General features: G+C 33.2%; 1 protein-coding gene across 50 annotated transcripts in view; it reads right to left on the reverse strand.

Annotated features, from left to right (window-relative positions):
• The window catches only part of MBNL1 (muscleblind like splicing regulator 1), a 193201-nt gene that overhangs the window by 19734 nt on the left and 147421 nt on the right, over nucleotides 1-26046 (reverse strand). For 44 of the 50 annotated variants that reach the window (XR_011234044.1, XR_011234046.1, XR_011234041.1 and 41 more), the window contains 2 exons: nucleotides 18683-18853; nucleotides 9033-9233 (listed from right to left, as the gene is read on the reverse strand). Coding sequence is in view for 39 of the 50 variants with exons in the window: in XM_069475337.1 (XP_069331438.1) it covers nucleotides 9033-9233; nucleotides 18683-18853 (372 nt within the window). In the remaining 11 variants the exon portion in view is untranslated. The remainder of the gene's footprint in view (nucleotides 1-9032; nucleotides 9234-18682; nucleotides 18854-26046) is intronic. The other 6 variants (XR_011234048.1, XM_069475341.1, XM_069475340.1 and 3 more) reach the window with 1 other exon arrangement.

Below are 26046 nucleotides of genomic sequence, written 5' to 3' on the forward strand. Positions count from 1 at the left end.
TTATGATATTAACTATGGTAAAACATCTAATCTAAAACTACTTTGAAATACTTACTAATTACCAAAGGGAAAAATAGTGAAGAAACCTGGCGGACACCACTTAAACCAATGATCAAAGTTAACATCACCGCTAATGAGACATAATGATATCATGTACCTATTGATATGATGTAATAAAAAGGGCATAAAATCACTTCATATTGCAATTGCCTTAATTTACTCATAAGAAAAGATCAAACTGAATGGAGGGACGTTTTACAAAATAACTGATCAGTACTCTTCCAAAGTGTCAAGGTCATGAAAGACAAAGAAAGATGGAGACACTCACAGATTGGACAATCCTGGAGTCAGAGGAAGGATATTGGTAGGACAACTGATGAAATCTGATTAAAGTTTGTAGATTGGGAAACAGCAGTACAGCAATGGTAATTTTACGGTTTTATAAGAGGTAGTATGGTTATATAAAGATATAAGATGTTAATATTTAGCTCAGTGAAGGGTAGGCAAGAACTCTTAGTTCTATTTTTGAGACTTTTGTGTAAATTTGAAATTATTTCCAAGGGAAAAGTATAAAAAATAAAATTTGACAGCTTTTTACTAAAATGTTTCCAGGAGTTTTTTGTTTGTTTGTTTTGTTTTTAATCATTAGAGATTCACTTGGTAGCTATATAAAGCAGATAAACAAGATTAGTTTTTGTTACTGTTTGTTTTATATCTGTTAATTTTGCCACGGGGATCCCAGGGAAAAGATAAAAATGGATTATATCTCATTTGTCTGCTCAATTTTGACTATCTTGTTAAAGTCTCCAGCACTCTTCATTTGGGATAGTTTGACCTTTTTACCACAAGAGGGCCATCTAAAACACAGAATGTCCTTTTAATATTTTCTTCCTACTTCAAGCTTCAAAGAAACAGTTTTTATTTTTCAAGTATCTTTTCACAATCTGAGCCAATGCAGATACTAAGCACTTTATTTTGTAGTTAGGAAAGAAAGAGAAACTATAACCCTGCTATGACTTAAAAATCAAAAGTTTGCTTGGATTTGTATAAAATGATTGCATTTAAATCCAGGTGTCTTTCTTCCTTTATGTTCACTTCTATTTTGAGGGAAGTGCTTCTTAAAGAAGGACTCTATAATCTATATCATGCTCCATCTTAAAACGAACATTATAAATGACATTTTATTCTATTTGGAAACCTCAAGGTAGCTAAGCTTTGTATTCCACATACATACAATGAGCCAACTCCGTCACTTCATTCAATTTATCTAATTTAAAAAATTTATTGAAACACTACTATATGCCAGACACCAGGATAGTGAGAATACAAAGATGACTTAGGCGTTATCCAAGATTCTATTTTTATTACTGCATTTATCTTATTGAACAGAAGAAGAAATGTATAACCAGGAGTTTATAATTTAAAAAGCAAAAAGGACCAAGCTGTCATTTGGTACAATTATCCCCCTCTTTGGCTGAGAATCCAAACCAGCTGTGGAGCTATCTAAGACACAGATTCCCAGTACCTAACCCAAACATACTATATGAGACTCATCACCATACCCAGGAAGACAGACACACCTGTATTATATGAAAATTAAAAGTTTTATATATATATGAAATTTATGCTAAACATATGCTACATCATAAACAAAGGCTATTTTTCTGTTTAAGCAAATCTATGTTAAGTAGCCTTATCCAATATAAAACTTGCAGTAGGTCTATATATGATCTCTCACAACTACTGTTAGCTCCTCAATAATTCCGGCATTCTTGAACTTCATTGAAAGTGAACTGGCAGCACGGGAACTAACACTCTGTTTTTTACTTTAGCTTACTCTTTGCCACATTGACAAGAAAGAAGATCTAAAGTTACTCCAATTTTATACTCTTTACTCGCTTGTGGGATGCATTTAAGAAGAATCCTAAAAATATTTAAGCATAGTTGATAACTAAAAATCAGCTTAAAATCTGTCCTAAAACCAGTTTTTTTCTGAGGTTTCAAAGAATTTAGTCAACTGCTTTTGCATAAGATGTGTTTTTGACAGTTTTATATATTTATTTTTTTCTAGCTTAACGTTTCTCCTGACGTTGAGAAATGAGACAGAAAAAATATACTGAAATAGCTATTCTCACATTATTCTTGTCTTTGAAAAAATAAAGAAGAAAGAGAAAATCTCTTGTGAAAACTTGTACTGGTGAAAGATACAGTGCAGAAGGGCTGGAAAAGTTTGCAAAGCATTAGATGTGTATCTGAGTTGTTGGGTACCGATCAGAACAGAATAAACTTCCCAAAGCTTCTAAAACATATTTTTTCCTAATAATCACCATAAATAAAACGGGATCTATTCCTTGCCTGCTGAATATAGGTTTGGCCTGGTTTCTCTGCTAAACTCAAGAAAATTTTAGACTATGCTGATCCCCAAAAGAAATCTCTCAGACACAGTATTACATTAGCAAATTATAACTGACAAACAAAATTCCAGTGAATTTAATCTCATAATTAAAATCAGGATGAGAAATCAAAAAGATTTACCATACAGAGAATTCAGACCACAGAAGGTAAAATAATTAAATCAGAAAATCCTAACAATATTATAGTTCTTTTTTCTCTTCTCATCCAGTCTTCCACATGCATACATTTTTTAAATAGCCACTACTTGGTGACCTTTTTGCTCAACCACGTAGCATCAGCATTTTCTCATGTTTCTAAATTGTGTCTGGAGTGATCCATTTTTGATGGCTGCTGAAATTTCATCAAATAGTTTACATAATAGAGGTAACTCAGAGGATATCTAGATTATTTCTGATGTTCACATATTATAAATAATATTACAAAAAATATATTCATGACTACAGGTATATCATTTTTAAGGATAAAGGTTCAGAGATGGCATTAATGGGTCAACAAATAGAAAGTACTTTCTATAGTTTGATAACTGGTTTTCAAACCTGAATTATTATAAAATAATCAGATCTATTTAGCTAAACACATAAGGTGATTCGATCAAGAAGAATGTTGAGTCTTTTACACTACAAGTATTAAAGCAGAATTTGTTTTGTATCAGGTAAGTTTTATAAACTTTCACATAAAATGGATAAAAGGTTGTTTTTATAGTAAAAATTATCATTTCAGTGAAGATATTCACCGAAAACATTTAAGTTCCAAATTTTATTTTCAGAACTACAGCTATGGAATAATTATAAACTTTATATAATAAAAAAATTAGAAAAACTTCCCAAAGAAATGTGAATTAATTCTAAATAAACCTTTTGTTAACTAAATAGCAGTGATACAGTGGAAAGGGGATAGCGCTTGGAGGCAGAAATTGTGGGTTCCAGTTCCTAGCACTTTACTGGCCATGGAACCTTCAAAACAAAAGCACTATTAACACAGCTTATAACACATGATATAAATCTGGTTAAAATAAGCAGTTCTGTTATTTGACCTCTAATTTCTTAAAACATGACAAACATATTTTAAAATGGTCAAAATAATAACGGGTTTTATAAGTAGTACTAAATCTAGCAACACTCTGCAAGTTAAAGCTTTGGGATTCTAAGGATATTAATGTCAATGTTTGACTGTATTCAAAACTGGAGAGTCATTTGCATATTTTTTAAGGAGACATCCCCTTGTAGTAATATGTTTTTTGTTCACCATAGTTGTATAATTAACTCAGCCATCTTTGGAGAATAACATCCAAAAGCAGGAGCACAGCTAATTAAAACAAGGAACAGGGATTCTGTCTATTTTAGTATTTTGGGAAGTCAATTTAATATTTAATGACCAATACTAAGAAACTTATTCAAAGACATATGTATATGTCGTTCAACAATAAGCACCGTAGGCTTCATTTGCTATTACATTTGAGCTAACCTAACACTTCAAAAAGGTAATACTGGATAATCAATGATTTTATCAAAGTATCCTTAGCACTTTGTCCTCATGTTGGCCATAAGTTTATGGCAGCAAAGAAATTATCTGTATTTTCCATTCAAAAAGGATTAAAATCTCTATATTTTAAAATTCTGATGATTAGGGGAAATGATCATAGTCAATTTATTGTACAATTCTCAAGATAAATATCTGATGATGTGATTTCTAGTTTCAGTTATCCAATAGTTATAAAAATTTGATACACTTCTCCTTTTCTAAAAAAATGAAGAAAAGTACATCTACTTTAGTTACCTAACAGGATCTCTGTTAAGACCAAATGGAAATTTTCTTTGAAATCTAAAAGGCAGATCCCATCATTATCATTTAGGCTAAAGAACACAAGCATACTTCTGCAAGTAATGTAACTAAGAATTTGCCACTTGACCCTCATGTAAAAAAATAATAAAATCTGAGTAAATAGGAATGATCAACAAAAGAACCATTAAATCCACTTCCAGGTTGTCATTTATTCATTCCTATGAACAAGTGCAAATCCAGCAAGACAAAAAAACACATAACTTTGAAATAAGCTCATCAATATGCCAAATGCTCAACTCTACTTTTATTACCTTTTCTAAATAAGCGCAAAGATAGGGAAATTTTGGCTTTAATTTAGATGAACAAATTAGTGGAAGAACAGCAGAAAAATCAGGGGGCTAGCCAAGATTAGCAATTACCTTATTTTAAACAATTTACAACTCTATAATCTCTACAACAAAACTCCAACTAATCACAGAGATTAATAATTGACAGAAAAACAGTACATTAGATTGTTTGAATGAGGATGTGACTATATTGTTAGGAGCCATTCTAAAGCTTATTATAGATTTTTTAAAAAATAAACTACATAGACCTCTGTGTACAAAACTCAAGATTTGTTAATTTTCTAGAGATATTAAAATATCACATAAGTAGTAGCCAAACATCCTCTACAGAAATACAGAATTAAAATAATCCTACCAATAAGCCTTTCCGACATTATTAAAAGCATCTTCTTTTCTAATCTTTTCTGAATAGAAAGTCTTTAGTATGCAATCATGTTAAATCCATTAAATTCCTATAAAAATCCCAACCTAGGCCAGCCATTCACTGTTATTCTAATCCTCATTTAACTTCACATACTCTTTATTGTGTAGTTAATAGGTATCATATTTTTTCTGCCTACATGAGAAGGATTACTAAGCTCTGCTGTGTCAATAAGTAATGGAAGCATACAGCAACCAGTAGACTAAATCAGAAACTCGTGTTATGATTATCTCATTAGAATAAAACTTTCAGCAGAAGAATAATGTATTTTAAAACAAGTAGATTTCAACTGAAAATATCAGAAACCAACTGGTTTGCCCACATTTTCTGGAATACTTCATACGTTTTTCTCATATATATTGTTGATATAAAAATGATGCAGTTAACCAAATGGCAATCTAATGTCTTAATCAGTGTCTGAAATATGTGGCTACTGGTTTTTGTTTGATCGCTGCTATGTAATAGAAATTACCTTAATAATAATCATTGTTTACCTAAAATATTTGATTATGCTGTGCACAGTGTTCTCAGCAACTTAACAATAGGTAGAATGTTATGTGTATTGGAGGAGGAAGATTTTTAATGGAGTCCAAAATAACTAGATATTCAATAAATGATGAAAAGTTGAGGCTTAAATAACAGGTGCTGTCATTCTCCAGAGCAAGTGTTTTGTAAACCATTTACATTTAGAATTACCTGGCACATCTGTGAAAAACAAAATGCCTGATCCCCACTGCAGACCTACTGAATTAGTCTTTGGCGATGAGGCCCTGCATTTTAACAATCACCCCAAGTGATTCTAATCTCATTAAAGCTTGAAAACCATTGTTCTTGGTCTAGAAGTATAATGAAGATGCCATATTTTATAGTTAGAATGCTCAAAATGGAAACCTGTTCCCAAAGAGAATGTTAACAAATGCTAAAATTTCTCCTGAAGTTAAAAATTTTTCATCTTTTATTAACTCTATGGGATTACTCTAAGCCCTGAATAAGGGTATGTATCTTTCTGTGATTAGTTCATTAACTGGTTGATTGGTTGATTGACTCATTTATTCACCTATTTAACAAGTTATTGGGTATCAATTATGAGTTTAGGGCTTCTCATGTGGATCTTTTCTTGTGATTGATAAGACAGCAATTAAAAGGTTTCAAAGACATTCCTCACAATGTTTTCTACTTGAAAGATGTTCGAGTTCACCATTAGAATTGTTGAGTAAATGAGAGAATGAATGCATTCATAGATCCTTTTTGCGCCATAAAAAATTCTGGGCATCTTACAAATAAGTCAAATAGTTATTTCCCTAATTACTAACTCTTTGTAATGAAGCAGGGGTATGACCATAACACTCAAGTTTTTTCTAGTATCTATACATTTTAATAATTTCTTAAAATCATCACTGAAAGCAAATTCCTGCTTGGAAATTACAGAAAGGCATCTCAAGGTAACAAAATGGAATTTTAAAAGCCACACTTCAGTGAATGATATTTAAGAGATTTGCTCCTTTTTAGAGAAAATCATGAGGTCTGAATTTTAGAGTACAGAAAATACTTGGCTACAAAGTCTTGTAAAAGATACTCAATAAAAAAGAATAATATGAATACTGATATAAAGCTCGTGTGTGTATGTGATATATATACATATATAATATACTTTTATATATAATTTTTAAAATAAATGTTTCAATAGCTAGGGGCTGGCATTAAAAGCAAGAAAATGATGTAATGGTCCTTCAATGTTCTAATCTTAGAGATTGTCTTGTGAAACCTCCTAATTTTATATGTGAAGAGTATGAAGCCTAGAGAATATGAGAATACTGACCTGAGTTTTCTCATCTAATTAGTAACATCACAAGCACTAATTCTTAGATTCCTGTTTTCCAATTTAACATTTTTTTTGTAGTTTCACATTGGGTGCTGTAAATATGTCAGCTCTTCTAAGCAATTATATAAGAACCAGAAAGCTGAAAATCTATAGTATTTTAAATTGCCTTATTGTCTAGTAAGTTGTAGTAAAAAGAGAGAAAGAAGTGGCAAGAAGAATTGGCCAATATTTTAACTGACTCAGAAAATTTGGACCTCAGAAGAAACTCAAAATTCAAAGATATACTTCAGAATTTCATGAGGAAAAAATAGAGTACAGATTTAAACTCCAAGTAATCAAACATTTGGCCAATTAGTAAATGAGTGTGTGCATTTATTGCCATGTCTTTTAGACTTCAATATGTGGTACAATTAGCATGTGAAGAAATAACCTGAAGATAGGATTGTCTAAAATTACAAGCAGAGAGCAGAAACATTTGCTTCTTGGCTTCATACTGCAATATCCTAACAGGTTGTTGTAACTGTGACACTGGATCAGATCCTGTTAACAAGAATAAGATAGGAAGCTGCACTATCATCAGGCATTTAAGTAAGCAGAATTCAGGTCAAAGAGAAATGACAGTCGATTCAATAGAAGCCATTTGTTCAGACCACAGCAAAATAAAACAGACAAAATACACGAGAGGTAGCTCCTCACAAAAAGAAAAACAAAACCAGAAGACAAAAGTCTTCATTTCAATTAAGCACTATAAAATATAATTAATGATAGACTACCTAAAATTGTGAGAGGAGACTAGTTTTCTGAATATAACTTCCTATTAATAATTAATTCATTAGAGTTCATTAGAGTTAAGACTACCTATTTGGTTCCCTTTAATCAATCAACAATTATGCATCAAAAACCCAGGGTTGCTTTAGAAAGGTCAGGGGGAATAAAACTGCTTTACATGCTAAGCATCCAATAATTTAGAATATTTAAAATTTCTTAAATTTTCTCCAAATTCATCTGCAAACAGAATTAGTTAATTGATGAGCAAGCACAATTTCATAACAACAAACCACTCTAAAATCCAGGTGTATTAGGTGTATTTCTCTAGCCAGAACAAGTTATTTCATATCTCTTCCCCTGAACTGATTTCTCTGTAAAATGGAATTAAAGATAGCATCTTCCTCATAAGATTGTTTTGAGAATTAAACGTATGATGCTTATGTCTGGTATATGGTTGTAAATATGCTGAAATCTGAGGTCCATTTTAATGCATGCAACAAAAGTTAATAAATAAGAAATTGGTGTTTATTAACTAAACTCCTGCTAAACTGACTAGCAATTATTAGAGTCAATTATGTTCCCACAAAGGCTTATTTTTTTCTACTTTCTCAGTAATTAATACATGTAGAACTTCTCAGAACTTAGTATTGCCTCATCTTAACCAGGGAAAAGAGGAAAATATCATTTTGTTCTTTAGGTGGGTTTAATGCAGATTTATAACTTCGATGTACATTTAATGTTGCCATTTTTTCTTATATCTATAGTTTATCAAATTCATTAATTTACAGCCATGCTGAAACTCTGAACAACCACTTCAAAATAAGATTTATAACTTTAATTTCTTTTTCATGTAGCAACAACAAAGCGCATGCATCTGACTATCCCTGACGTTAGGACTTAGAACATCATGCAAATGCCTATTAAAAAACTTTTATGAAAGCACACCACACAACCAAACCTGCCTTGCTATTTTAATCAAAATATTATAAAACTTATGAGGAAATTTGTATTAATAATTTTTTAATGTTTTATAGATAGTAACTATTATAATATTTGTTATATCTCAGAGCAATTGTTAGGGGATTGATAGAGTTTGTTACTCTTGATAGCAGCAGCAAAACAACAACAAACATTTAGGAAGCACTTATTTTGTGTTAGACATTCACCTAGCTCTTTGCTGTAAGTGTAATTATCTCCATTTTAAAGACCAGGAAACTGAGGCATAGTGAAGTAACATGCAATGTGAACCCAGAGTCCAAGCCCTTATCCACTACTCTACACATGGATGTTGTGGCTTTTATAAACATTACATTCATCAAATACAGCAAACCTATATTCTAATGAAATTCTCCAAACACAAAACCAAAATCTCCGCTTTGAATTTTGAAAAACATTTTTGCCATGGTAAGAGACAAACAGAAAACACACTTTGAGAATTAAAATGGAGTTCATAAAGAAACCAACTAATAATCCCTACCTCAAGTCTGTCTGTCCGCATTAATTTCTGTGCAGCTGCTGCAGCAGCTGCAGGTACAGGGACGCCAGGATTCCCCGTAACCAACATTGGTGCAGTCGGCAAGATCTCTGCTGGAACCAGGCTTGGAGAAACAGGTCCCAGGTAGGGATTAAAGGCTGCTGATGCATTGGTGGCTAAGCTTGGTGCAACTGAAAACATTGGCTGAAAAATAAAAAGCAAAATTTAATATGCAGGTCTCCATTCAAAGTTGATATCCTACATTATACGTGTCCTCCGCCTATCCATCCATCCATAATCTATTCTTCTATCCTTCCCTGTCTTTAATTCTTTATTTACTTTCAGGATAAGAATTTTTAATTAAATAAGCATTCATTAAATCAATGTTTTTCTAAAATATAATATGTAAAATATCTATTAAATCCTCCACTGGGATTTTGAAGCTTCGGGTTCTATAATACTGCAATTTCTTTTTGATAATAGATAAACTTCTATGTAGGAACTTCTCGTGATCACCTATTCTCCATCTTTGTCCTGATTTAATCCTGGAAACTTGTCTAAGAAATAGATTTCATAACTGCTATGTCAGATGTACTTGAAAGATGTTTACAACTGTTAATAGGTTGCAAGTGTCCTATTATCTGGAATAAATAAAGTAGAACTCCCAGGGGATAACAGAGTTTCATAGTTAATGTAAATTGTAAATAAATCTCATGGGGTATGTGAAAGGTGATGATGACACCATTCCTTTTGAGCACGTAAGATAAAGTGTTTGGCATATTTACTTGATGGGGAAATTATAAATGTTCCACCAGCCTATCACAACCTTCTGAGATATTCAACAACAAATTCATCATACCAGTGAGAAACAAGTGTGAATTGTAAAGTCTGAAACAGAATACTATTACAGAAATGCTACATGATTGTTCAAGGAAATACATATGGGCAGTGTCAAATAAACTGCTACAACAAAGAATTTCTGCCATAAATGCTTTAATAGATATGTAAGGATTTTTTCTATTTGTTTATATGTAAATTTGCATATCATAAAATATATCTGTTCTTGAATAGAATTAAAGAATTTACCTGAAATCTACTTTAACAATTTGCTTTTCCCGTTTTTAAATTATAACAGAACACAACAATTTCCCACTTATCAATGGGACATTTTTATATTCCTAATTCAATAGAATTTCAATTCTTGAAGTTTAATGCTTTGTGTAATAATGTTTATCCCTGAAACAAAAACTTGTAGACCAAATAGATGCTGTTCTTTCAGGTAATTTTTAACAATTTATTTTCTTTAACCAGCAGTAAGGAATAGAATCATAGAACATTTTTCAGAATGAAAGAGACAATAGAATGTGGCTAATTTTTCCGTCTGATAGGAATAAGAAGTTAGATGATCCCAGAGTATTCAAGAGAGCTTTGGAGTAAAGCCTTCTGCAATATAAGGTATATATTTCAAAAGTAATTCTCATAGTATAAAATAAATGTGTTAAAAATGAATATATATCTACTCCGGCCCTGATTCGTCCTATATTTAGAAGAATAAAATGGATTTCAAGTATTCCCTTTTTCCTAGGGCAGCAATGCTTTTCATTTATGAGTGATTTGGTCTCAGGGTACATTTGGCAATGTTTGGAGACATTTTTGGTTGCCACAGCCATTGCATCTAATGGATGCTGCTAAGTGTCCTACAACATACAAGACAGCTCCTCATAACAAAGAATTATCCAACTCCAAAAGTCAATAGTGCCAAAGCTGAGAATACTTGTCCTAGGGGGATGTACTCTTCTCATGACCTCACAAATTGTGTTGGGACAAAATCTTTGCATTTAGCATACACATTTTTATTAAGAAAATGTGAAAAATAGAGTATTTAATACATATTTTGATTCACTGGGAAGAAGAAATAATATACTATCCATTACATTATTTTCAAGTTAAAATAACTATGCCTCTAGCATGTTGGTTTGAATGCCATAGTTAGCTGCTCTGCCAGGTCATTAGCCTTGCCTGATGAAGTGGACTAAATTAATACCTCCAATCCCCGACCCCATCCCAGCTGAAAGCAGCTACCCACATACAAGAAACTATCTGTGCATTCCAAATATTAATAATCAATAACCTATCCAAAACTAGGGCTCAGGGCAGTCTCTGTTCACCAATAGTTCCTTGACCAGCAGCTGATTTAATACTGCTCCACCGTCCACTGGCAGCTGAGGTGGCAGAGGACAAGGGTTGATTGTATAGTGAATGAATATATGAACTCAAATTTCTATTCAAGAATATTCAGATTAAATTTGTATTTTGTAATACATTGTCTGATAGTATATAAAAATCCAGCCAGATAAGCACTCTAATTTATATATTAGATATTCATGAATTATAAGAAATTTAGCATAGAAGACTAAAAGTCTAGTTTAGCATGTGGACAACAGAGGCCAGTCAATATTATTCCTCTTTGCATTTTTTTTGCTGTGAATTAACAATGCATTTCCAGATAGTGCATTTGTAATGTACACTTCAGAAAGTTATTGGGATGTTTATGTAACTGTACACAATCTACTATAATTACTTAAAAGCAACACTCAAATTTACAAACTTATTTGGAAGGAAGAAAAGCATTCTTATTTTACTAAAATAAGACCAGTGGCCAATAAAATTTAGCTTTGTTAAGTCTTATAAAATACTATACGTTGAATATCTACAAATGCATATAATACAGCTGTTGTATATTACAGATAAAATAATAATTTTATTTTATAAGAATACTGATCATATTAACTGGCAACAAACTTCCCTATGAATTGTTTCTATAGTCTTCAGGAGAATTGATTTTTCATCTTAATTTAGCAGACCAAATTCAAATCCGAAGAATTTTGGGGCACTCTCCCCAAACAAAGCCTGTAGTAGCTTTTAAAAATCTGAGACATTAACTATTCTGCAAGCATTATCTCAAATTGTTCCTCTTCAGATAAGTAGAGCCGTTTGCTGAACAGGCAGACAATCGATAACAATAGCTCTATAATACTTTGTAACTTGATTCCAAAAGAAAATAAAAAAGTGCAGCATTCCTTCATTTCTTTTAAATTTTTGTAAATTTGCTACATTGGTTTTGTTTTATTGCTTTTTCAAAGAGCACCTTGTTGTAGTTAGGTCACTGCCAGCCCATCAGAGAGTGCCCTGAACAGATTAGGAAATCACTTGACCTGCTCCACCGGCAGTTAGTTCTCTGTTGCAAAAGCTATCCTGCAGAGGGCTCAGCAGAATCTCAAAGACGGATATTAATGCAATCGTATTATCAAGTGGCATCCCATTTTCTCTGAAGTACCCACAGGATAACATACAAACTATGTAATTGGCGTATTTGATACTGACTACATCCTTGTGATAATGTTTTATGGGTATCTTTGTTCCTGGAAGGCATAAAGAAGTTTGTTTTTTAATCACCTTTTGCCACTGAACATCCTCAGAAGAGAAAAACAAATTACAACTTAGTTAACTAACTCTAGTGCCATTTATGGGTTAATCACTTGTTTGTTTTAAATGAGACATTCTGATTCCATTAAGGTAATCAGGCTTCATTATAAATTAAAGTGTTATTCAATTTCATATTATGACCCCAGTTAACTGTGCAAATATGATCATTACTAGTAATTCCTTATTTATTGTGTGCCAGCATGCTAAGTGTTTTATCTGTGGTATTGTATTTAATCCTCATAACAGAAAAAGCATAAGTTCCCTGAGAGATGTTTTTTTTTTACTTTTGTATGTTTTGAGGGATGGGGGTTGGGGAAGATCTTTTTAGTCCCCTGCTAAACTTCCAGAATTTAGAACAATGCCTGGCATACAGTAGGGACTCAATAAATATTTGTTGAATGAATGGTTGAGTGAATGAATGAATGAATGCATGAGGGAATTACAGGCTTGTCAGGTGGGTATTAGCTCCATTTTTGCTGATAAAGAACACCAGATGTACTGATTTTAAACTGGAACTAACCGATGAGCACACATGTGCACAAAGAGAAGTAAAACTCAGTAGAAATCAAGCAGGTGGGAGAGGGGAGAAGGCAGGGTCAAAAATCCTACCTAATGGGTACCATGAACACTATTTGGGTAATGGGCACACCTACAGCTGTGACTCAAGTATTATAAAAGCAGTCCATGTAATCAAAAACATTTGTACCCCCTTAATATTTTGAAATAAAAATTTTAAAAAACCAAATAAATTAAAAAAAGAAAAGGCTCACAAAGATTATATGCCCATAGTCACAAATGAGTGAATAGAAGGCCTAGGACTTGAACACAGGTGTGTCTGATTCCCAGTGGTTCTGAAACCAGTGTTTCTCACAAAATGGACCAGGTATCCATTAAAATCACCTGGATGACTTTTAAACCGTGAATGCCCTGGCCACGCCCTCACTCATCATAATCTCTGGGGAAAGATACCCAGGCGGCCATATTTTTTGAAAGCTCCTGGGTGATTCCAGTTCCATATACTATGTGATCTTCTACAGATATAGGTACACTTTTCTGATTCTACGTAAGGTCTCTAAGGACACATGTTCCCGTATGGCTCTCTTCTTTTGGACATGGTTTTTCTTCCACATTGAATGCTATCCCTGCCCAGCCTGTTTAATTCTTAATCGTACTTCAAGAATTAGGATTCTTCCTCTTGAAATTTCCCCTGATCCATCCATATCTCCAACTATGAAGGGGATTTCCTACCCTCTGTTCCCACAGAACTCCTCATAGCTCGAATGTAGCATTTATGACCACTTGTGTTTACTTACATATGTCCTCTACTCTAACTCGACTGCAGGCTCCCAAAGGGCAATCTTGTTCATTTTTTATCCTGCAATTTACAGGTCCTCTATAAATATTTGCTTAACACATACATAAATGGATTTGCCACAGAAACTAACCACCAAATGCATTAAATATTTTCTAGGATATCTGAATGTTAAATAAAAGTGATTAATATTATTTTCTCTTTTTACCTGAAAATTTAATAGTTACTGTCTCTAGTATACGTGTCCAAAATTTTAATTTCCTCTTGTTTTGTGATTTTTTATATTAAACTTTCTAAGTTTTAGCAATGTAGTTACCATGTTGTAATAGTGCAAATATCATAGAGGCTGTTACTTATTTTAAAACACTATATGAAACAGTGTTAGTTCTGCAAAAAAGTGTGAGATTTTTAATAAAATAGAGGGAGTATATATATATATAACAAAATAATATGTAATCAGTATCAGCTGGAATTCATAGAATATAAATTTTAAAATTCGTATTTTTCTAGATATTACGGGTATGTGAAGCAGTAAAAAACAAAGCTTTTTAAAAGAAATTAACAGCACACAATCAAGGTATATGGCACTATGTTTCTGGGTAGACATAACCTCGTACCCAGAGCTGTAACTAATCTCAGTAAACTATTCTGAATATAAACAGTGCCAAAAGCTAACAGGAGTTATCAGCAAATTTATACTACAAAGCTATTTTTCTAAGAAAGCACGACTGGAATAAAATAACAAATGCTGTTATAAACTCTGCTCCTAGACTGACTTGTGACTGGAAAAATCAAATGAGTAGCTCCTTTATTCTTAGTGTCACTTCATCCTTCACTCTCGTTTTGTGGAAGTAATAAACATTTAAATAAAGAAGACCCGCTTCCAGCCCTCCTAGGAGAAAGGTATCAACCAAACATGGCCCAGTTCCTAAAATCCAGGGCCGTCCTCTCAAGCTGCTGCTGGATGGGAACAGGCAGTCAGGACAGCAAGACGACTGAGGGGGACTGACATGGAAATGTTTTACCAGAAACACTCTGGGAATGAGGTGGCCTTGTTTCATTACTAGTTGGATAAACTGGAAAGTAAAGCACTAAAAAACAGTTTAAGAATTCTAGGTGTTCCTGGAAGTGTGACAAATGATGACTTCAAAGCATTCTGCATCTGAGTGCCAACAAATGCTTGGAACACCACACGACAGCAAAATCGACGTGACAGAAGCAGCAAAGAAGCTCCCAAGACTTTACTAAAATCATTAACTCAGAACTTCTTAATCCCTAGGCTACTTCAAATTCATGAAATGTGTAGGGATTTCTACACAAGTGATGTGCCTTGCGGCAGCTAGGCGTGTGTACCTGAAGAATAGACACCACCAGAAATTATGGATAACCGACGATAAGCTTTGGGATCACAGATAAAGGCACATGAGGCTATTACTAATGAAACTCCAGAGCTCATATACAGCATTTCATAATGACTGCTTACGTAGAGCTCTTTGAGGGCAATGCAAAGAGCCTGGAATCAACAGAATTTCTGAAGGACACTTTTCTGGGATGGATTGAAGAAATTCACCAGATGCCTCCAGGTTGTGAGCTACCACAAGATGCAGTGTATCTTTGGTTAAATTATGTCATAATTTCTCATTAGGTTACCTTTGCACTAGACAGTATGTGGTAAAGTAATCATGATAATGATGATGATGATGATAATAATAAAGTAGTATTTAAAGAATCCAAAAGTTTTATTTTTTTAATTTGAATAATTAAATACTATAAGTCTTCCATTTATCTTCAAAGAACATATGATAAAGAAAATGATTTTTTAACATCTTTGTTAGTGGTTCAGAAATGATAGAATTAATTTCAATTATTCTATAATTTATTACATTCATTTTCAGAAAGTAAACACAAATTATTTTCTACTAATTTTCTCATCTTTTGAAATAAGAACAATTATGTTTATGTCATAATATTGTTAGGACCTTAGAGATGATATATTTTAAATGTTTCACTATATGCTGAAGAAGGTCAGAGATCTTAAATGAATCAACCAAGGACCCAGAGTTGGTTGGTAGTGTGTCTACAATTAGCCTTTCCACAGCATGAATATTGGATCCTGAGCAGGCTGGATTAAAATCTTAACCTTGGTGCTCAGCTGTGTAATCTGGGCAACTTATTTAACACCTCTGAACCTCTGAGTTTTTATGTCTAAATTTAGAATAATATTACTTACTTTATAGGATGGTTATGAGATTCAATATACAAAAAGTATTGAGTGCAGTAAATGCCCCTCAACTATTGTATTTGTCTCAAAAATGTCAAGTCTTCTTTTTGATTCTTGGCTTGGTATATTTTAATATAAGCTAACAAAGTCTATGACAACAAAAACTCTCCTATAAATCCTGCATTCCCCAAATTAGCCCAGTGTCATGTTCTGAGGATCTTAAATTTCTGGACCTAGCCTCTCACAATTTACGAGAAGATGACAATCCAAACTTGGTTGCATAGTAACCCAAACTGAGTGGCATATTTCTTATTGTCAGCAGTACTCTCATCAAGCCCTTGACTGCCTTTGCTAATAGTATGCAAATGTGTATCCACCTCTGTGCCCCATTTGATGGCTGCAGCCTCTGTAACTGGGCTTGTGCTCTGGTTCCTGGTTATGATTCCTTTGGACTCTGGGGCAGGTTAACTACCATGAACCTCTGCCTATTTTTCTGGTGTTTAGAAAACTCCTTTATTCATTTGTTCTTTCACTCATCAAACAATTACTGATCTCTGCTATATGCCAGCATAACACTAGATGCTTCCAAATTTACTTAGACCTTGCTATCCCCCTCTACCCCTCCTGTCCTCCAACTAAGGTTTGGGGGCCAAACTGGTTGGCTCTGGAGAAGTAGGATGCTGTCACCTACATGAACAGTGTTGTCACTGCTCAGATGGTCCTGATGCTATGGCTCTGCTCATAGTATTACCTCCTTTGATATCACCACAGGTAGTGGGATCCAAGTTAATGCCGTGTCTTCAAATGCTCTCATCTGTACTTGAGACCATGCTGAGTGGCAACCCTGTTCCATAGTAGTCACCTGGCTGCTTCTAGCCCTGTTATAATCCCTATTTGTAGGTCCACATTAATGTCCCCATAATCAGCTGATTATGACCACTCCACTTATTTCTAAATCTCCATGTCATTATCCTCATCAAAACAGAGCTGACTACAAAAAGGATCAAAAATCCTCAGGTGGGGTTTTGAAGGCAAATTTCCTGGATTAAAGCCTTCTCTACAGTCATTAAAATCTCAAATGCTTTAAAATTGAATAATTAAAATGATTTCTATACTTACTACAAAGTCATCACTCTGAATAGAGCATATTTTTAGACTAGGATCTCAGGATGCCTTTAGCAGAAGGGTAATTTCCACGTTCAAATCTAGTTATATGAGGAAAAATTAACATAAAGCCTGAATGTGCTCACAACTGATAAAAATAATTACTTTATGTAAACAGAGAATTTTCTAACAAAAGCATCAAAAATTGTTCTGATGGTTTGAGAAATCAGTGATTTAGTGATTTCATAAATAAATAATTTGTTACTAGTATTTCAAAAAGCGTAAGTATTGTTTACAATGTTTCCCGGGAGTGCACATATGCCACGCCAGAATGGCCTTGAGAGTCAGACCAACTCAAGGACTAGGTCAGGAGACAGGCCAAGCCCTCACAGTGAGGAACGCGCTGTCCTGCCCAGTACTACCCTCTTCCATCTGGGAACCACACTTGCTGATCTCAAAGGTGCTCCGGGTCACAAGAGGGTACAGCCTGGCAGTACTGCATGCTTTAAATGTTTAAATGGAACAAAGTATCCTCACATCCAGGAGAGATCTTATATCAACTAAGGGAGTAGCCACCCCAGGGATTTATTAGATCTTTGAAACTATGTGAGGGCCAAGTGTAAAAAGACTTTGTCCTATATATTATGTGTTACAGAGAATGATTATAGCTAAAGTTTTTAACCAAATGGAAATCTTCAGACTAACCCAACACAGATATGTGAAATTAGTAGATTATAATAATAATATTCTCTCAACTGTATAGAATTAGTAATTGGTATCACTATCAATTAATGTGGAGATCCCTCCCACCTTGAAATGCAATCCCTTTCTCTTTTTTGGAATGATTGTTGTATTAAGTTTTAAGAGAGAATAATAATTATATTGAGTTCAGGTGTTAAAATGTATTAGAAAAAAATTAGTTAGCACACATGCTACAGCTAGCAAACCAGAAAAATGTGGGTCTTCATATCCCCACACGAATCCATAATATTGCATATAAGTTAGTGATATAAATTTTTGACTGATATATTCTGATCATCACAAATTTTAATAGGCATTTAAATTTAAATCTAGAATTATAGTATCATAATTAACACAACATTTTTTTGAACCTAACAAATTATCATAACTTTTACACTTTTATGAATAAATGTGAGTAAAGATTATTAAAGTCATTTATGACACACACACACCAAAAAAACCCAAACAGTTAAATAGATATGTGTGTTCTGAAGCAAGTTACCCACATTCACTGCTTAGCAAACATTAAATATCTATGACCACCCACAGTTTATCAAATTCAGCTTTTTCTAAAAAGCCCTTGAATTTTCTGCCTCCCCTAAATTAGTTCTTTGATGAGACTTCCAAGTCTACAATATTGATTTACTACTGTTGGAATTTTCCTAGCATCTGTAACTCTGCAATGTGAAAATTGTTCCAGGGTTTGATTGATACTTAATTTTGCTAGGAAATACTAGAGCAACTGATACTGTTACAAACTTAATGAATGAGTATTGAAAATACACTTACCACGGGTTGTAATGGGGCACCGGGCATCATGGCATTGGCTAGTTGCATTTGCTGGGCCAGCATGGCCATGTTCTTCTGCTGAATCAAGTTATTGCGTCCATTTATCTCCAATTGCGTTTTTAAGTGTGGGGGTGGATGAAGATATTTGCAGTTCTCCCTGGAGCAACGACCCTAAAGAAAAACAAAAGTGGCAAACATCATTTTAAAAAAGAATAAAATCAGCAAATTGTAAAAAAAAATAACAATACAAACCAACCACTTGAATCTATCAGAGGTTTTTCATACAATGCACTGTCCGAGTTATTTTATCACACACTTAGATAAAACAAGTAATAAATTCACTCAAGTGAATTATCAGAATGAGGGATTAAGACATTTGAAAAAGTTTAAAAGCTTAAAGATGTTCACTTATTTTAATAACCTTAGCATTAATATTTCTAGATTTAAGTTTAAAAATACACAAACTGCCAGGGTAATACTAAAACATAGAATGTCAAATAAAGAATGTCAGGCTTATAGCATATCTTCCCGGTTAACTTTAATGAATCCAAAAGACATAAAGTTTTATCATCTATTTTTACTTGTATTGAGTTCTTAGGAAACAAACTTAGAAGATTCAAGGCACATTGTATCTTCAGTAAAATACTTTTACAAGTATCTTACAATATAACAAACAAAATTAAAATTATTACTAAGCTCTATAAGCTCATGCATTAGACATTTACAGTTGAAAAGAAGAAAATTCCCATGTGTTCCCACTGAACATAGAGATTAGTAAGTATAATGACACATTAGTGAAAAATGTAGCCTTTAAACTTTCAAAGCTAAATCTAGTCTTAATTTCCTAAAAACTATAAAATAGTAAGAAATGGACATATTTATCCTCTAAAAATTTATAGTACAAAATGGAGAAACAAAATCATTCAAAATAGTAAGTAAGGATATACCTTCCTTTGGGATAATTCTTTTCATCAAAAATATTTATTAAAGTCTGTAATACACAATATTGTATGAAGGACTCTACCCCTATTATTTCAATAATTGTCAAGTCCTATTCATAGTAACAAATCTCATCAACTGCCTTGACAACTTCTTTCACCAGTAAATCTAATTAAAACTGTTTGTAAAAGAAATATTAACTGAAGTCATCTTTAAAAATCAATTTAGAATAATTTGACTTTCTACTGTAAAGTGACTCAGAAAACTAATGTTTATTATAAAATCTGTCATGATCCTAATTTAAATAATCTATTTTGGCTCCTTGGGCTAGTATCACATGATATTGCCTGTCTTTTTTTTTTTTTTTTTTTTGAGATGGGCTACCACTCTTTCATGAGACTAGACAGAATGCAGTGACACAATCATAGCTCAAAGCAGCCTTGAACTCCTGGATTCAAGTGATCCTCCCACCTCAGCCTCCCGCGTAGCTGGGACTATAGGTGTGTACCATCACACCCAGGTAATTTTTTTTATTTTTTGTAGAGACAGGGACTTGTTATGTTGCTGAGCCAGGCTGATCTAGAACTCCTGGCCTCAGGCCATCCTCCCGCCTCAGCCTCCCATAATGCTGCAATTACAGGGATGAGCCACTGTGCCTGGCCTTGCCGAAATCAGTAGTGGACAGTGAAATCAGCAGAGGACAGTGACTGATAGCAAGGACCTCACAGGTCTCAAGACTTGGAATAGAGGCCTAGCTCCCTCATTCGTCAGCTGCACAAACTGCATAAGAAACTAACTTCTTTAAGCCTTGGGCTCTTTATCCAGTACAGAATTGCTATAAAACCTACATTAGCCCCACTATAATTTAAACTGCATATCAAAACAAAAGAAAAACAAAATATTGGTATGTAGATAATTTTAAAAATATTTCTTCATTATGGCTACTGGTCCATTTGCAAAGTAACATTTACATACATACACACACAGATATATACATACATACACACACACACGACTTGTTCCATATAAAATCACCATGCTTGATATATGTTGGGATCCTGAGAACATTATTAGCTTAAAAGCATCCTCATGCAAAACAACCACAAAAACAAGAGTCAAAATCATAAGATAAACCATGGAGTATGACTGGTCAAAATAAATAAGCTCCCGGATGACACATGGTCTGATTTAACCGGTTGGATATCTGGCTGAGGTCTTCTAGAGAAACCCTGCTTTTTCTGTACAAAGAACAATTTAACTGTAAGAGAAGTCTTGTTCTCAACATCTCCACATCATATTTCTTACTAAAACTGGATTTATTTAAGTGTAGATAAGTGGGGTCATATCTACCCTGAGGATACAGTTACTGTCAATTCACTCAGGTCAGCTTCTATAGTTCCATAAATAGTACAGAGATAGCCCTGGGCCTTGAATTGGGCCTTCCCAACACTAACTCTGGTCTTCGTAAACATTTCAGTCCAGTATCTTCCTTGAACATGTACCACCTAATCCCTCCTACCTAGGAACATAGCTCAGATTGAAATAATGGAGAGAAATCGTATGTGTTTGCTATATATTCTGAGATGGATCAGTGCATCTCTTAACTTTTAATAGAAGCTCAGACCTTCAGTCTTCATTCTGTATTTACTACATTTACTCAGGAAAAATGCCATTCTCCTACATTTTTTAACTGTATTCCTTTTCTATGCCCAGCTTGATTTGATTGCACTGGGCTCTCACTTTCAAAAACCTGTGTTCCTAAGAATAAACTGGTATTTTGCAAAAAAAGTACACAGACTACTAAGCCTCTCTCACAGGAAGTCAGTAGCCATAGGTTTCGGGGCCCATGAATCTGCATTTTCACAAGCATTCTAATTGACTCTTATATAGCAGAAAACACTACAAGATACAATTGTGCAAAGCCAGGTGAATTTTTATTGACACAGGGAAAAAACCCAATAACATCTACAAGTGATATTAAAGTTTGTTTCTTAGGAAGTTCAAAATTTGTTTAATGCTGACTGTACTGCTGAATAATTGTGGTCTGACATATAAAAAGGTCAAGAATAAATTAACATCCTTCTGGTAGAAGTGCCTAAAACCACCAGGAGCATACCTTCCTTTGAGAGTTCAGGTAAATACGACATTGGTACATTGCCAGCTTCTTCCATCTCTGAGTCCTTAACACCACACCTCAATAAGCATTTGCAGAATGAATGCTCATTTCTTACTAAATGCTTCAAGATGAGTTCTACTCTAACTCCATTCCAGAGACAATAAAGATAATAGAATAAAAACTAAATGTAATACCAAATCTTAGTTCTGAGTTGTACTGACCTAATGATGCTTTTATTCAGTGGCCAGTAATTTAAATACATGATAAAGCTAGCACAATAAAAGTAAAGGTAAGAAAGAGAAGCAGATTTGTAAGTTTCACCAGGGAGGTAAGGAGATTCATAAAGTCAATGTATTTAGCATCCTAAAATCTACACAATGACAATACATTCTAATTCATCAGTACTTAGAGCTCACATATACAGATTTTTATATAGGAACTGTTAATGCTATTCTAAATCATTTAGAGTGTTTATCTCAACATATATTAAGTTGGGCTCCTAGGATTAATGCAAAAATACAAATATAAAAGATGTTTTTATTCAATTTTGATAATATATAAAGATCCACCTATCGCCATTAACTGTACAATTTCATCAAACATAGCGTGGTTCAAGTAGCAGCATTGCTACCTACTTGTTGTGTGAACTTGTGGAAGTAAGTGAAATTCTCTGAGTGGCCATATCTTTTCTGTAGAATAGTAATGATAACATCCATCTCACTGGTGAAATATGAGGATTAGGAAGACTACAGGCCAACCTCATACATGGCACCAGGCATAATAGGCAGTCAATAAATGTTAATTATTTTCCTCTCTTAAGTTCTCAAATTAATAAAAAGCAGCAGTTGCTCAATTTTAGCAGCCTATCTTTTAAAAAATACTAAAAATAATACAGATAGCAAAACCCAGTCACAGTGCATGTCAATCATCAATAACGTAACGCAAACTTGGCCCTTAATCATCATTCTGTATTTGCCATAAACACCAAGAAAAAATGCCATTCTGACACATTGCTTATAGTATTATTTTTCTGTGCTTTGCTTTGGTTGATTACACTGAAATCTTACTTTCGGAGAGCTGTCTAGTTGACTAGCAGGCCACTCTATAAAGCCTATACAGTAGATTCCGTAGGCTCTATTCAAGCAGGCTTTTTTATAGGATTAACTCAACACAGATTCCCAAGATATCACTGTAATACGTATACTACATATTTTAAGAGAAAGGAGGAAATTCAATAAAACATTAGTCTACACTGAGATCATTTTTTCTAATAATTTTTCTCTTTTAAAGTAACCTGTCCAAAAAAGGAAAAATTTCCCCCTTGTAGTCTTAAAAATCAGTAAGAGACTGACAACAGTTATACAAGAAATCAATTCATCAAGTCCTCAACAATTTCTGAATTTAAATTATGAATTTAAAAATTTTCTCATTGGTTTTCAAATTGCCACAAATTTTGTGACTATGACAAAGGACAATATATGTTTAGATTAATTGTTTAATACTCAAAATAAATTCCTGATTCATTTTTAAACATTACAATTTAATAAGGTATACTTTTAATAATTATACATGTACATATACAGTACATATCGTACATATATAAACTATGTGTATGTGATATCTATAAATAAATTTATAAGCATATAGATTTTAGAATATAATGGAAGTTAGGTAATTAACAGCAAGCCAGAATAAGGACAAAAATGAATGAAACTAGACATGGCAATTTAGAGATACAAGACAGCTATTTCCTAGCTATTTTTAATATTTATTTAAGAACTAGCTAACAATTGGAAACAAAACTGTATCTTACCTAGAAAATTCTATCTGAAAACCAGGAAAACTAATCGCCATTTTTAATTATACTTCTCCCACGTAAACTAAAAGGAATATTGTAATTTATGATGTCAGAGTTTAAAGACACATGTTATTAAGCTGCCAAATGGTAACTATGTGGTAGGATTAAAATTACCAAGTCATATTCACATAAAGTCTGGAAATAAAGGGGCGATGAAAACATTATAGGAGTACCAGTTTATATTCATAAGTCTTTTCCAACTTTCATTGGTAATATTGGTTTTCTGGTAAGACTGTTCAAACTGGAACCCTTTATTTCAATTGTTAAAACAAAACCAGTATTTCTTTTGGGACAGCTGAGATATGCAAATGTTTTTGAAGCACTTTCTGGAGATATTCATTGTTCAGATATTAGCCAGAAACTCTAGCTAAAAAATTTGGTCAGTTATCTACTGGAAATTCTTACCAGTTTTTTCTTTTTTTTCAGCTAAGAAGATAGAAATATCTCAGAAAATGTTTGCCAAAAATACTAACAACATTGGTAGTCATGATATATCATTTTACACTTCTCCAAAAAATGCTTTTAATGGCTCTGCCATGCTTTTTAGTTATCAATTCTAATGCTTGGGCACACACACACATATATATAACATTTAAAAATTACAAGCATCTAGTGGTAGGAAATTTATGGCAGTCTATTAGGTAATTAAGAAAAAATTATACTTTATACACACACAAATATCCTTAAATAACAGAAACTTTTTTTCTCACAATTCTGGGGGCTAGAGGTCCAATGTCAAAATTCCAGCCAATTCAGTTTCTAGTTAGGAACCTCTTTCTGGCATACAGATGCCATGTTCTTATTACGTCCTTACATGGGCTTTCCTCAGTGTGTGCATGGTGGTAGGGGTGAGAGCCAGAGAAACAGCTCACAAGCTCTCTGGTGTCTCTTCCTGTAAAGACACTAATCCTATCAGTTCAGGACCCCACCCTTATGACCTCATGTAACATTATTTGTTTCCTGAGAGGCCCCACCTCCAAGTACACACTGGGATACACACGGGGGTTAGGGCTTCAATGTATGAATTTTGCAGGGACACACATAATTAAAAACAGCTGATAATTCAAAGTTATTTGCATGTAGCTTTAAATATTTTCATATTTACTTTTAAATGGTAGGATCTTTTATTTTAAGACTTTCCTCAAACATAATATAATAGATTTGTACTACTAAACCTGAATCAAAAGGAGTGGGTGGCTGACCAGTTATTCCTTCTAATTTTGCCAAATTCTAATAGCTGCAACTTTTAAAAATATTAAAGGTATGAGTATGTGAATTTCAATGTTTACTTACTTTTCTTGCATTTAAAATAAAAACAAATAAAGACTCTGGTATATCACAGTAAATACCTGAATTCCAAAATCATATCAATAGCTCCATTCACTTGTTAACTAGAATACTGGATTGCTGACTTTCTTTTAAAGGAAAGCAACATTTTCTTGGCTTGCATTTTCCTACAGTAAGTCTTTTAAGGATAATTAAAAGTAAGATACATACTACCTCTCCTTTCAAAAAGAAGGAAAGAAAGATAAATTAAGTAGCCAGAGAAATAATCAGAGATTTCTGATCACCTACTAGAATTCTAGTAGAACCACTGCATAATGTTGCTTTAATTATATGCAAATGTCTACATGTGTGTATAATTATGCATATAATACACTTATATATTCACCCAATTTAGTACCTACTTCTAATAGCAGTGTATGTATTACAAAAAGATTTTGCTGTGTTGCAAATTCAAGAGACAGGATATATGACTTAAAATTTATATTTCATGTTTTATTTGGAAAGACACTTAAGGACTTGTAGAGCATATAGAATAAAACCTAAAGGGACACTGAACTATCATTTGGAAGAAATTTTTAAAGTAGTTAAAACATATATATTCCCTTTTTTCTTAGAAAGTTTCTATGGAGCATTTACTGTTTTGATGCTATTGTTTGTTTTTGTTTTATTTTACAAATAGTATACCATACCAAACAGTAAATATATACTTGTAATAAGTAAATACTACATATTTACTATATTTAAAAAGTGTGGTAAACTATAGAGCAAATATAAAGTTTATACATATTATTAACAGTAATTTTTCTCTCCATTTTTTTATTCTCAAATATTCATGACTCTAACCCAGATACACAAATAGGATTTTTTATCACATATTTTCCTATGTTTAGTATCATAGCACCCTTGTACTTATTTCATAGTTTTATCATCTTGAAAGGCAAGAAGATATTCTTTAAAACCAAACACAAGTTCTCCTGTTTAAATTTTCCCATTGGTCTTTTCAGGTGATCACAGAAACAAATACTTAACATCTTTATAAAAGGTGAAGAAAGGAGGTAATTCTCCTCTTATTCTGCTAGGCAAGTAATCTCTAATCTTCTGAATTTAACATAAAGTAAATAGAGCAATCCTAATCAATATTTAAAGCTTAACTTTCTAAATGTA

The sequence above is a fragment of the Eulemur rufifrons genome, chromosome 7 (genome assembly GCF_041146395.1).
Source record: "Eulemur rufifrons isolate Redbay chromosome 7, OSU_ERuf_1, whole genome shotgun sequence".
Classification (NCBI taxonomy): domain Eukaryota; kingdom Metazoa; phylum Chordata; class Mammalia; order Primates; family Lemuridae; genus Eulemur; species Eulemur rufifrons.